This window comes from Pelobates fuscus, chromosome 5 (genome assembly GCF_036172605.1).
Source record: "Pelobates fuscus isolate aPelFus1 chromosome 5, aPelFus1.pri, whole genome shotgun sequence".
Classification (NCBI taxonomy): Eukaryota; Metazoa; Chordata; class Amphibia; order Anura; family Pelobatidae; genus Pelobates; species Pelobates fuscus.
Window position 1 is genome coordinate 379703538 of NC_086321.1, and position 13608 is coordinate 379717145.

General features: G+C 39.6%; 1 protein-coding gene across 1 annotated transcript in view; it reads right to left on the reverse strand.

Annotated features, from left to right (window-relative positions):
- The window catches only part of FSCN2 (fascin actin-bundling protein 2, retinal), a 30082-nt gene extending 20418 nt beyond the window's left edge, over window positions 1–9664 (reverse strand). The window contains exon 1 of the mRNA XM_063456300.1: window positions 8070–9664. Coding sequence (XP_063312370.1) covers window positions 8070–8895 — 826 coding nt within the window. The 5' untranslated portion in view covers window positions 8896–9664. The remainder of the gene's footprint in view (window positions 1–8069) is intronic.
- Window positions 9665–13608: the final 3944 nt, after the last annotated feature.

A 13608-nucleotide genomic window follows, 5' to 3' on the forward strand; every position in this document is an offset into this window, starting at 1 on the left:
TAGGGGTTGTACATCAACTGAGCTACAGACTACAGCATGACATAAAGTGTGATCTGAATATATCATTTGTGACACTGAAACCAAATAGTCAAGTAATCGTTTTCTTAGAATGTGGAAATATTACGATAGAAAACGGAATATTGTAAAGTCTAATATTCTATAGAATGCCTACACCCTATTAGATATAAATCTGCTTTAATTCACACCACGCGTTCTCCTTCATAGCCATTCTTCATTTCATCAGAACACTGTCAGGGTTATTCACTAAACTGGGAACTGCCAGGAACTCACAGGGAACTTCACATTTAACGCCTAAATAGACGACAGTTATTTATATAGCACCAACATATTCCACAGCGCTGTACAATAGGTAAATGAGGCAAGCTATTAAGGTGACCTGAAAACATTGTTATTTTGGCTTGAAATTCAACATTTGCTTTGAATTCTTGACAATTCATACTGAAATAAAGATTGATATTCATCTAAACTACAGTTTGTGTTTCTTTATTTTCTGGCTAATTGTTTCAGATATAATTAGATATAAGTAAGGGACTATTTTACCCTGACAGAAAAGGCCTGACACATCAGGCTGCTTCATAAGTAACCGATTCCCTGCTGTGATCTAATTATGAAAATCCCGTGTCAAGCAGACAGCATGTCTGCGCACATTGGCATTTTTAATGCACATATTAACTGCTTTCATTTGTAGGTATATTAGTGAATGACGATATGTAGGATAGATACGTATATACAAGGTGAGCTAGCCTCAGTCTGTACCAGCTGTGCCTTGATAACAAATAAACATTGAATTATAAAATGACCTGGCAGCTCCGAATACGTCTGGATATGATTAAATCCACTAAATGCACGGAGGGCATCAATTGGATTGTCAGCAGTACAAGTGGAGTGGTGTAAAGCACTCGAGTAATACTTGAGGAATTAATGATAAGCACTGAACTCCAGCCCCTCTGCTGCTGTGTTAACAAGTAATGTCATATAAGCTGATAAGTTCTTTCCTCTGCTCCGAGGCTCCTGGTGAGATGGATCAGGCTCTGGCCTACATACCGCAGTTCTCGGCCGCTCAGCTCAATGTCACTGTCTCACTGGCAGGATACACTATCTCCTGGTTGTTCAACAAAATTAGATTTGAATACTTGTGAGATACAGACAAATGATTTGGGCCTTCCCCTCCTGTGTGGGTTTGTGAGAGTAAACGGATGCAGAAGAACTGAAACAATTCTTGTCAACGCTAGGATAATGCTGGTCGAAATATATCTGTATCATCATCTTTAGGTCTGTTCCCAAACTCTGAGTGTCCGCCGTAGTTGGATACTAAAACCTTGAACAGTTTGGGTGAATGTTATCCAGTTATAGCTCTCTCCCTTTTCTGAATTGCCAAATACTCTGCCATGTGTGTCACTTTAGGAGGCAGTCTCCATATTGAGATACCTGTCCACTACTAGTATTTACGCTTTGTACGTAGGGCCTTGAAAATGTACAGCACCGTGGAATGTTGTCATAACATGGTGCATTCTTTGTTACTTACACCATTGGAGACAGGTCCATGTGGGCAGGTGTAACAATACCCCCCGCACCGCCCCACTCCTGCCCGAGCCTTTATTGTCATGGTAAGGGCTAGGGATAAGTATGTTTCAGAATAAAACATTGTATATATAATAATTAATTCTCAAGATTGATTCCTCCCCTCCCTTTATTGTTGGCAGAAGATACTGCTGAGGAGCTGAGCAACTTATCACGTGAATATTTTTGGGTGAAATGCCACATTTTCTATGTATTGATCTCTTAAACATGCTTAGTCTTATCAAACATGATCTCTGACATGACACATTGGTTTTGCATTGGTCCATCAGATCATGGGTGTCCTATAAGACAGGACTGTATATTGTGTTCCTGGGTTGTCACTGCGTAATAGCATCAAAACATGCGCTGTGGTTGCTATGGTAATATGACAAATTTAGGATTCTAGTTTTCACCATCTTGTCAAATCCAAACTGAACACAAGTATTAATTATCACCTTGAAGGCAAAGCCTGGAGAACTTGGGACGTGAAACTATTAATGTATAAGACACCATTTATAATCGCTATTATACTGATTATAATTACTTTTTTGCATATTTTGCTATCTAAAAAAAAGTGTGTTACTCCAGCTGTCCAAAGTACGGTCTGTCATCGTCCCTAAGGTTATAAACCTGGATGTGTTGACATGGTTACTGCTAGTGAGTTTTGACAGAGTATCCGATGGGACGAATGAGAGTCGTATTACTTCCAGCATTGGCTCAAAGCATCATCTTACACTTCTCTGTGGACCTGGCTTTGTAAATAGCACACTAGAAGGCATCTTTTACAGCACACGGGTACACTGTCCGCCTTACTTTCTTTTTTAATTAAGTGTTCTTGCATAGCAAGACCACTTAATGTTATCTCACATATATATTATTATTATTATTCTTATTATTCTTATTATAGCCAAATTTGCCACCCTAACTCCTCCCACAGTTTTTACACTACATAGACAAAAATATACCAAAACGTGCAGATTGTTCCCGATCGGATTGCTATTACTTTGTGGAACGTTTCGCCGAATGGTTCACGGAATATCGTCGTTCTTGTGGCGAAATTTGTCCCATAGGAATGAATGGCAAAGCTAGAGTGGGAGCTGGCAAAAGCTGAAAAATCAGGTCATGATTTCTAAACTGCCACCACTCCCTCATTTTCAGGCCCACCTACACAAATCTTATATCAAAACGTTCAGCTATCCCTGCTGCCACTAGAAATGTCCACGGCTAAGCCATAGTCCTGATAGTTTTCACAATATGACCATTTGTTTGCAACTCACGCCTCACATTGACATTCATTGAAACTCCACTCTGCAAAGCTCACATTTGAAGGGCAATTTCTAAACTGCGACTGTGCCTTTATTGTTAAAATCTCAGAGACATACTATACATCAAAATGTAGGTCTGGGTCTTGTGATTCTCACAATATAAAGCTCTTCACTGTAGGAATTATAGTTTTTAAAATACGACCGTTTGAAGATGGCAACTGCAGAAATACTCTGACCTGTTACAGGCTGCAGCAGCAAGTGATGTCATAGACAAAGCCTTTTACACCTGCTAATGTTTTTATAACTGTATGTTTTAATGTAAATGTAAAGCACTTTGGGCAACAACATTGCAATTAAATGTGCTATATAAATAAATAATAACAGTTACTCCGCCCACTCCAGTTGTAGACTACTGGTGGAGGCAAGAACACTTCACAATTTCCCCAGAAATTGTAGCTTTTCTAGTTTAATTTTGTTGTCTTTTTTCTTCTGCAAGGGAAATATTCAGCAGTTTGCCGAGACTCTAAAAATTAAAAAAGTTAAGTAAGGTACTAGTGGGTGTAGGACCATGTAGTTCAATTGAACTTTCTAAAGCTAGAGCATACGTTTTGAAGAATTATGTGGGAACTGGAAAGTTATCTTGTTGGAGACATGACTCTAAGTAATCAAATGATACATCAAGTTTGGTGTATGATTATTGTTTGAAACGGCCTTCACACCTGGACAGGTGAACTCGTGCAACAGACAGACCAGATCTACACCGTGATTGCCAGCTGGGCTGCTCTGAATGGGGCGTGGGAAGGTTTGGGGGAAAATGACATGGCATATAAAGGATTATGTCATAGCGGAATGTAAACTCCCATGATGACTGCACATTATCAGCGATATTGCTTTCTACAGAGTATGGCTTCGTACAGCTCTCAAAGAGCTAATAAAGAAATAACTCAAAGTTTTTTATGATATCTTGACTTGCACACCGATACGTGGACTTTTACCAGAATTAGAGCTCACAGGATCATTCTTTTAGTAAATACTTGCATCCCCAAAAACCTGTATTTGTTGGCTTAAAGCCTACGCTCCTCAGACACAGAGTATAATAGGCCAAAGAACAAACATGTTAGTCTGTTTAATGTAATTGAAAATACACAGTGAGTAGGAATCACTGCATCTGCCTGGAGTTTGAGATGAGAACATTACCAGTCCGCAGAGCTACAATGTGACGCTACAAATACTCACTTTACTGAGCCAAACCTGTGTTGGATATTGTTTGTTTTCTTGGTTGTGATTTTAAAATCTCTGCTAAAAGGAATAGCCACATGGACACACAGAATAAAATGTGGGCATTTTATTTCCATAGTAACATATAGTCAGTGGCCACTTTATTAAATACACCTTTCTATACAGAGCAGGCAGAACGCAATGCGTGGATTCAGCAAGGTGCTAGAAAACATTCTGGTCCGTGTCATGATAGCTTCACCCGGTTACTGCAGATTCATCTTCACATTCAGGCTGCAAATCTCCCCAACCACTGCATGTTAAAGGTGATCTATTGCATTGGCGTCTGGTGACTGCGAAGGCCATTGAAGAAACTAAACGTGGAACCAGCTTCGTGCTTTGTCACATGGTGTTATCCTGCTGGAAGTAGCCAGGATAAGAAGGGTACACTGGCCGTGGAGGGATGTACAATCAAACAGGACAATGGTCAGCAGTCCTCAAGTAGACTGTGACATTTACACTGTGCTCATTTGGTATTAAGGGGCCTAGTTTCACCAGGTAAATATTCTCTATGCCACTAGTCCACCAGCCGGAACCAGGGACATGAGTCGGGATGGACCGGGATTTACCAAATAATTTCTCCAGTCTCCGACGGTGGGGTTTTATGTGAGTTTGCCTGCTGTAGCTTCGGTTTCCAGTTCTTAGCTGGTCGTGGATGGAAACCTGGTGTGGTGTGCCTCTGTAGCCCATCTGTTTCCAAGATTGGACGTGTTGTGTGTTCAGAAATACCTGTATGTTTTGTACTTTTGTAATGTGCGGTTCTTTCTGTTGCTGTCACCTTCCTGTCAACTTGAACCAGTGTGGCCATCCTCCTCTGAGTTAAATTACTTAAAGTGGTTTTGTTCCTGGAACTGCAGCTAGCCATATTTTATTTTTTGCATCATTCTCTGAAAACGTTCCAGGACGGCGCCAGTTTCTGAGATACTCAAACCACCCTGTCAGCATGCGTTTGTGCAATGTGTTGCTGCCACGTAATTGGCTGTTTAGATATTTGCATTAAGGAACTGGTTCACTGTCAGTCACTCTGACAGTCACTAAAGGGACTTCCTGATTGCAGTACTGCAAAGTTTGCAGGAGTGACATTCAGCAGACACTAAACACTCCCCATAGAGATACATTGACTCAATGAGGAAATGCTGATTGCTGCTGGCTCTGCGATATGCTGCGCATGAGCACTAGCCTCTCAATGCTTCCGTATTGATGATTTCAGCCATGGAGAGGGGCGACTGCTGTGAGACCAGCACTCTGGATGAGCAAAGGAAAGGGAAACTTCTTTTTTTTTTGCAGACCCAATAATCCAAACGGGTAGGGTAACACTATAGCATTAGAAATACATATTTGTATTCTCCGTGGTGAAGCATCTATAAAACAAATATATAAGCAGTACCTATAGTGTGTAATCTTCGTTCACATAATGTATTGACAGACTGCAAGTCAGCAATGCATCATGGCAGTCATAGCGCCACAACAGGTAATAAACAACAAGTCTACAAGCTTGCAAAGTATCATGGGAGTAATAGTTCCACAACATGTAGTGAGGGACTTGTTGGTCACCTCCGTCAAATCACTGTTTAAATTGTGTAAACTCCCACAGGCTATATTCTGATTTTTTTTTTTTTTTATTATGCAGAGGTTAACATGCGTTTGATAATGCCACAACATCGTAGTTAAGAGCGAAATAAACACATTTTTGTACGTTTATGGCATGGGAATGGCTGCACATTGTTATAGTTTATTTTGAACAAACTTATACATGCGCTTCTATCTGCTGCACTCAGTGGTGTAGTATTGATTATAACACATAATGCAAGTTGCCGATTTGTATATTCTGATTTTTAAATGTCCTCTTTTAGGCCCAAATCCAATCCTTCTGTCCCTCTTTTCTAGCAGCTCCATATTGTTGGTGTGTCTGAGTGTATAACAGAGCTCCACAGCAATAATACTCCCAGTAATGTGTCTGAGTGTATAACAGAGCTCCACAGCAATAATACTCCCAGTAATGTGTCTGAGTGTATAACAGAGCTCCACAGCAATAATACTCCCAGTAATGTGTCTGAGTGTATAACAGAGCTCCCGAGCAATAATACTCCCAGTAATGTGTCTGAGTGTATAACAGAGCTACACAGCAATAATACTCCCAGTAATGTGTCTGAGTGTATAACAGAGCTCCACAGCAATAATACTCCCAGTAATGTGTCTGAGTGTATAACAGAGCTCCACAGCAATAATACTCCCAGTAATGTGTCTGAGTGTATAACAGAGCTCCCGAGCAATAATACTCCCAGTAATGTGTCTGAGTGTATAACAGAGCTCCACAGCAATAATACTCCCAGTAATGTGTCTGAGTGTATAACAGAGCTCCACAGCAATAATACTCCCAGTAATGTGTCTGAGTGTATAACAGAGCTCCCGAGCAATAATACTCCCAGTAATGTGTCTGAGTGTATAACAGAGCCCCACAGTAATAATGCTCCCAGTAATGTGTCTGAGTGTATAACAGAGCTCCACAGCAATAATACTCCCAGTAATGTGTCTGAGTGTATAACAGAGCTCCACAGCAATAATACTCCCAGTAATGTGTCTGAGTGTATAACAGAGCTCCACAGTAATAATGCTCCCAGTAATGTGTCTGAATGTATAACAGAGCTCCACAGTAATAATGCTCCCAGTAATGTGTCTGAGTGTATAACAGAGCTCCACAGCAATAATACTCCCAGTAATGTGTCTGGGTGTATAACAGAGCTCCACAGCAATAATACTCCCAGTAATGTGTCTGAGTGTATAACAGAGCTCCACAGTAATAATGCTCCCAGTAATATGTCTGAGTGTATAACAGAGCCCCACAGTAATAATACTCCCAGTAATGTGTCTGAGTGTATAACAGAGCCCCACAGCAAAAATACTCCCAGTAATGTGTCTGAGTGTATAACAGAGCCCCACAGCAATAATACTCCCAGTAATGTGTTTGAGTGTATAACAGAGCTCCACAGTAATAATACTCCCAGTAATGTGTCTGAGTGTATAACAGAGCCCCACAGCAATAATACTCCCAGTAAAGTGTCTGAGTGTATAACAGAGCTCCACAGCAATACTACTCCCAGTAATGTGTCTGAGTGTATAACAGAGCTCCACAGCAACAATACTCCCAGTAATGTGTCTGAGTGTATAACAGAGCTCCACAGCAATAATACTCCCAGTAATGTGTCTGAGTGTATAACAGAGCTCCACAGCAATAATACTCCCAGTAATGTGTCTGAGTGTATAACAGAGCTCCACAACAATAATACTCCCAGTAATGTGTCTGAATGTATAACAGAGCTCCACAGCAATAATACTCCCAGTAATGTGTCTTTAAACTACAATAAATATGTTTAGAAATAAGATAAAAAAATATACATTGTACTTGTTCTATATTATATTTTAGTTTATAAATAGTTTTTAGTAAGTCACTTACAATTTCTCAGAACAGCCCTGCACCTGATCTCACCACTTATAGAAATTTCGGGAGTTATTCTGTTACCATTTTTAATGTGTTAACCGTCTAAAGTGTACTATAATCTGCTTAATTTGGGGCAAATAGGGTAAAACATCAACACTTGAAATTATAGTTGACTTGGAGAATCTTTCCAACTTGCATATTTTGGCCTAAATTTGCAGGTGTTTTAACAAATCTTTATAATTCACAATTTATTGACTTACCCAAATAAATTATTTTCACATTAGGGATTAGAAGTATATATGGAACTAATTATCTCTGTCTGAATATAAAAAAATGACGTACGATTGACCATAAAATGATTAAACAGCATGAGCAATACATAAATACCTATGTATCTAAAATTAAGTTTTTGCCGATTATGAGCATTATGAGTGGTTGTTTAAATGCTGTGTTGTGTTTTGGATAGGGGTGATGTTACATGACCTATGGAGGTGTCCCGATTTGTTTACCTTGCCTTATAGAGATATATCTTCTGTTGGACGCCATGAAGACAATTTGTGGATGACTTTCCTCCAGATCAAAGAGCTCGTCTTTGCCAGGTTTGGAGCTCCTCCCCGATTTCAGAGTACCAGTGGGTCCCATCGGTGTCAAATACTTCCCAGTGCAGTCTTTGAAGGCCAACTTCCCTGCTTTGAACTCCAGAGTGTAGCCAGTCCTGTCATCAGGATCTTTAACCAGCTTCCCATCATTCCGCAAGTATCTGTTGTCACAAGTCTTCAAGCAGTACTTTTTGTCCTGAAATACTAAGGTAATAAGGGAGTCAACACCCCAGGGAATGTTACTGTCTGTAGAGATTTCATCCTCCTGTTGGCTCAAATGTGCATATCTCCTCCGGCTGACGCTTAGGAGATTAGCCTGAGGGTGAATGGCAAGATGTACAGCCCAGAGTTCTGACTCTGTGATCGTTTGGGCAAAACACTGTAATTTGTCCTCCGATCCCCCAAAGAACCGTTTATGGGGTTCAGATTGGAGGGCCCACCTCCCATCTGATTGGGCAGTGATGGAGAAACGACAGTCACCTTCTGGTTTCTCAGCGTCGCAAGACACCTTGCCATCTTTGTCAGCCGATAGGTACCTCGCCAGGTGATGACTTTTGAGATAGACCACTGAACTGTCTACTTCATCCTGCTCTAGAGTCCATATTTGCTTCTTTTTCAAGCTTGGAGCAGAGGCGTAGACCTTAAAACCAAAAGCTTCTGCTGTCAAATACTTGTTATCACAGTTGATCAGACCAAACTGAATCTTCAAGATCTGATGTATTCCATTGGTTGGCATATTTTTGTCCTTTGAAAGGAATATTCCTCGTAAGATCGTAGGCAAATGTGTACGTTTTATCTGCGCTCCCTTGTCTGAGCGCAAAGTGTAGGCACTTTGTTAGAAGCCCTGGGAGATCTGGATTAAAATGAATGAACCTAAAAGCACCTCAACTTAACACCTAATGACGCTGCCTTGATCCGGCTCCTATTGCCTCTACTTTGGGCTGTGTCAGTTGGTTTTCCAATAATCTGCACGCAATTACGCCGTTTGCATCACCCTCCCAGAATGGATGCAGAGACGGACTTTCCTCTTTACATATTTAGCTGGGATGCAGACTGCTCAGCCAAGTGGTAGCTGCAGCTTGTTTAATTGGTCACATCTAGAATTACAAAAGCTCTGTCTCTGGTTTTCAATGAACCGCGAGCCTCCAGTAACCAATTGCATAAGCCACAAAGAGCCTGTATACGGTAAAACAATAGTCCTTTTGTGAGGTTGCTTCTCAAATATTCAATTGAAACGAATAAGCACTTTCTCCCAGGTTTACGCAGAAGCTCTTTAATTTGCATGAATTCAAAGGATGTGAGGATATATATATATATATATTAACGCTGGGGGAATCTCCTTTTTATTGTTCCCATATGTAAAAAAAGAAAAAAAATAATTCTTCCCTACTTCGTCTCTTTCCTGTGGCTCAAAAATTACAGGTAGCAAGAGAGAAGGAAAAGCCAGTAGGGTAATATAATCCTGCCCTCCTCGCCATCAGCCGAATTCTCTCTGTATCTTTTCCTTTTTACACCTGTATAAAATTACCTGCTTCTCTGATTCCTGCACTGCTTCTGTAGGTCACCTCCCAGTCCCCCATTCTGCAGCCCATGCTATAATCTCCTTAACTTTCATCCTGATATTTTTTTTTTTAGTTTAATCCGTTTAGCCTTCCTATGACTCCCCACTGTGCAGTGTCTCCATCTGTCTGTAACCCCTACTGCTCTAAATCCCTGGACCTCCGTGGTGTAACAGGAGAATGTATATAGCCTACGCTGCATGTCTCTCACTAATACCCTCTTAATATTCACAGAACAAAGCAGAAAGTTTAAACAAGACGACGCTATTTCCAAGACTGCGACATTCAACAGCATTCTCTTCAGAGTCAAACTGTCATCTTCTAGGATTGACCTTGAGGTCCCTTTGAGACATATTCAAGGTCAGCCCCTTGATAACAGTCATTACAAGCTATGATAACATTCAAGAACAGTTTGATAAGGTGAAGGGAATAATAAAAAGATCAGCTGGTTACCGCCTTTTATAAACTTGGATTCTGATTTCCTATATATAGTGATATTCGGCCACAATTACTACCATCGATGATCACTGAGCAAAAGGTAAAAACAACAGTAATAATTTATAACATTACTATTTAAATATCTTGAGAACTTAACGTATTCTATTCATTTTATTATTATTATTATTAGAATTACTGAGTTGAAAAAATAATTAGTACGGAATGCTAGTATTGGCTTTTATGATCTGGGTACCATGATTTCATAGCTGTATTAATGATTGGTCATGAATGTCACGTAACCAATCGGAATCCAGCTCTGGTTTCCAATGTATCTGTTCGGTATTGAGGTGCTGCCTTTGTATTATTGGGGTACACTGTGCACTGGAGCAATTGATGAGCCAGGAGTGAGAAGGCACAGAGTACATCTACCTGGTTTGTGTAAATCAGACTGGAACAGTGCGGACTGGGGTGATAAAGGTTTGGAATTGGCCTCAGATTAGATAGTTATGATGTTAAAAGAATTTTCGTGTGACCTAGCAATACACATAATTTGGTGCAATAAGAAGAACAGCTACTGGAATTACTTCTATTTTCTACCCATACATGCTTGCTGTGCGAGGGGGGTAAAGAAAAATAAAGTGTCTCACTATCCACAGAACCTTGTCCATTTTGTGGTTAAGGAGAGAGGTACAGAATTAATGGCAGCTCTGATGGGCAAGCCATAATGAGTGAGAGTGTGTGTGTGTGTGCGCGTGTGTTTGTGTCTGTGTGTGTGTTTGTGTGTGTGTGTGTGTGTGCATGTGTTTGTGTCTGTGTGTGTGTGTTTGTGTGTGTCTGTTTGTCATTTCACACCAACCGGAATGGCAGTGATCAGATCTTCTCTATTACAGCTGCTGTGGAACAAAACTTCCTTAAAATTTAATAAATAATAATAAATAACTGAATTCTATACTTGTAAAGAGCACTGTGGATTATGTCTGGCACTATATAAGTAATTCAATAATAAATAAAATATATGTACAGTATTTTGATCTATATACAATAAAAAAAAAAAAATCTAGTAAGATACATAGCAGTGTATTCATGTGTTTTTATTTAACTGTATCTGAAATTAAAGGAAACCGGCCATCTCTGGTAGTTCAACTCCCGAAACAAAACTCCCAACAAAAACATAAAAAAAAAAATGCATATAATATTTACAATATATAAAGTGTGGTAAAGCTAATAATGTTATCCTGGGATCCTGGAGACATCTTTAAACCACCGTGGACTATGATGTCAGTAAAATCCAGTTTCGCCGTTATATACCCTCTCGCTCAATCCGTCTTCTGCCCTTTGAGAGCAAGAGTCTATGATTGGTGACAGATAAATTCCCCCGAATTTAATCTAATGAGCACCTTTATTGGCAAAATAAAGTCTCTAAAATTTGAATGTGCATTAGATTCGATGGTGCATTAGTTCTCAAACTTAAATATACTATTCATTTTATTGTTATTATTGAGTTGAAAAAATGATTCTTACAGAATGCTAGTATTGGCTTTTATGATCTGGGTACCATGATTTTATAGCTGTATTAATGATTGGTCATGAATGTCACGTAACCAATCGGAATCCAGCTCTGGTTTCCAATGTATCTGTGATGGTTTTGAGGTGTGAACCCCGTATTTACTCGAATAGATTACATTCGAGTTCGATTTCAGTACTAACAAAAAGGAAAGCACAGTGCAATAAAGACAAACCGCACATGCATACTACTCTCTTTTGCTTATCTCACTTTACAAACTACTCGGAACAACGCCTGCTCGGAGATACAAGGGGCAGACAACGCAAATTCGCATTCGCATTGCTGCGACAGGGATGTGAGACATGGTTTCTGTGTACAGTAAAGCTTTACCTCGCAGCAGTGGTATCTTCTTGTATAAAAGCTCATCACATTCCCCAGCAAAAACATTTTTTGTCTTCCAGGTTTCAAAATGTAAATGCACATTAGATTCGATATATGAGCAATGTTAAAGTTGTGGTGAGATCGAAAAAGTGACAAAAACTCCTGACTTATTTAAATAAATACTGAAATTACCATTGTGTATCACCGTCATGCCTTGATGATAGATAGGTAGATAGACAGACAGACAGACAGTGAGAGATAGAGATAGATAGACAGACAGAGAGATAGATATAGAGATAGATAGATAGACAGACAGACAGACAGACAGAGTTAGAGATAGATAGACAGACAGACAGAGAGAGATAGAGATAGATAGACAGACAGACAGACAGAGAGAGAAAGAGAGATATAGATAGATCGATAGATAGATAGATAGACAGAGATAGAGATAGATAGAGATAGATAGACAGACAGACAGACAGAGAGAGAGAGAGAGAGAGATAAAGAGATATATATATAGATAGATAGACAGACAGAGAGATAGATAGATAGACAGATAGATAGACAGATAGACAGACAGACAGATAGATAGATAGATAGATAGACAGACAAACAGACAGATAGATAGATAGACAGATAGACAGACAGACAGACAGATAGATAGATAGACAGACAGACAGACAGACAGACAGACAGATAGATAGACAGATAGACAGATAGATAGACAGACAGACAGACAGATAGATAGACAGACAGACAGACAGACAGACAGATAGATAGACAGATAGATAGACAGACAGACAGACAGATAGATAGACAGACAGACAGACAGACAGACAGACAGATAGATAGATAGATAGACAGATAGATAGAGAGACATACAGATAGATAATAGATAGATAGATAGATAGACAGACAAACAGACAGATAGATAGACAGATAGACAGACAGACAGACAGATAGATAGATAGACAGACAGATAGACAGACAGACAGACAGACAGACAGATAGATAGACAGATAGATAGACAGACAGACAGATAGATAGACAGACAGACAGACAGACAGACAGATAGATAGACAGATAGATAGACAGACAGACAGACAGATAGATAGACAGACAGACAGACAGACAGACAGACAGACAGACAGATAGATAGACAGATAGATAATAGATAGATAGATAGATAGAATTCATTGTTTCAGCACTGGGCAATGATTTGATGATTTGTGAGCTTGTTATTTGTTTTTATTAACATACATGAACTACCATCTCAACTCTAAAAAAAAAAAAAAAAGAGTATAATCCGAGTCTTATTCTTGGACAATACTCTGTAATGTTTTCTTGTCCGCGTACCATACGCCTGTAAAATGTTACAGTGTTTACCGTCTATGCAAAGCAAGTTGTTTTTTAAATTCTGTTTCATATTGGTGAAGTGCACCTGGATATCTGCATATTGATTGAGAAACCTGGTTAATGGATCCCAGATTAGCGTGTCAGTCTCTCCATGCTCACAGCCAAACATCCCGTACCAGGTCCGTGCTAAAAAAAAAGGAAAGAGAAATTG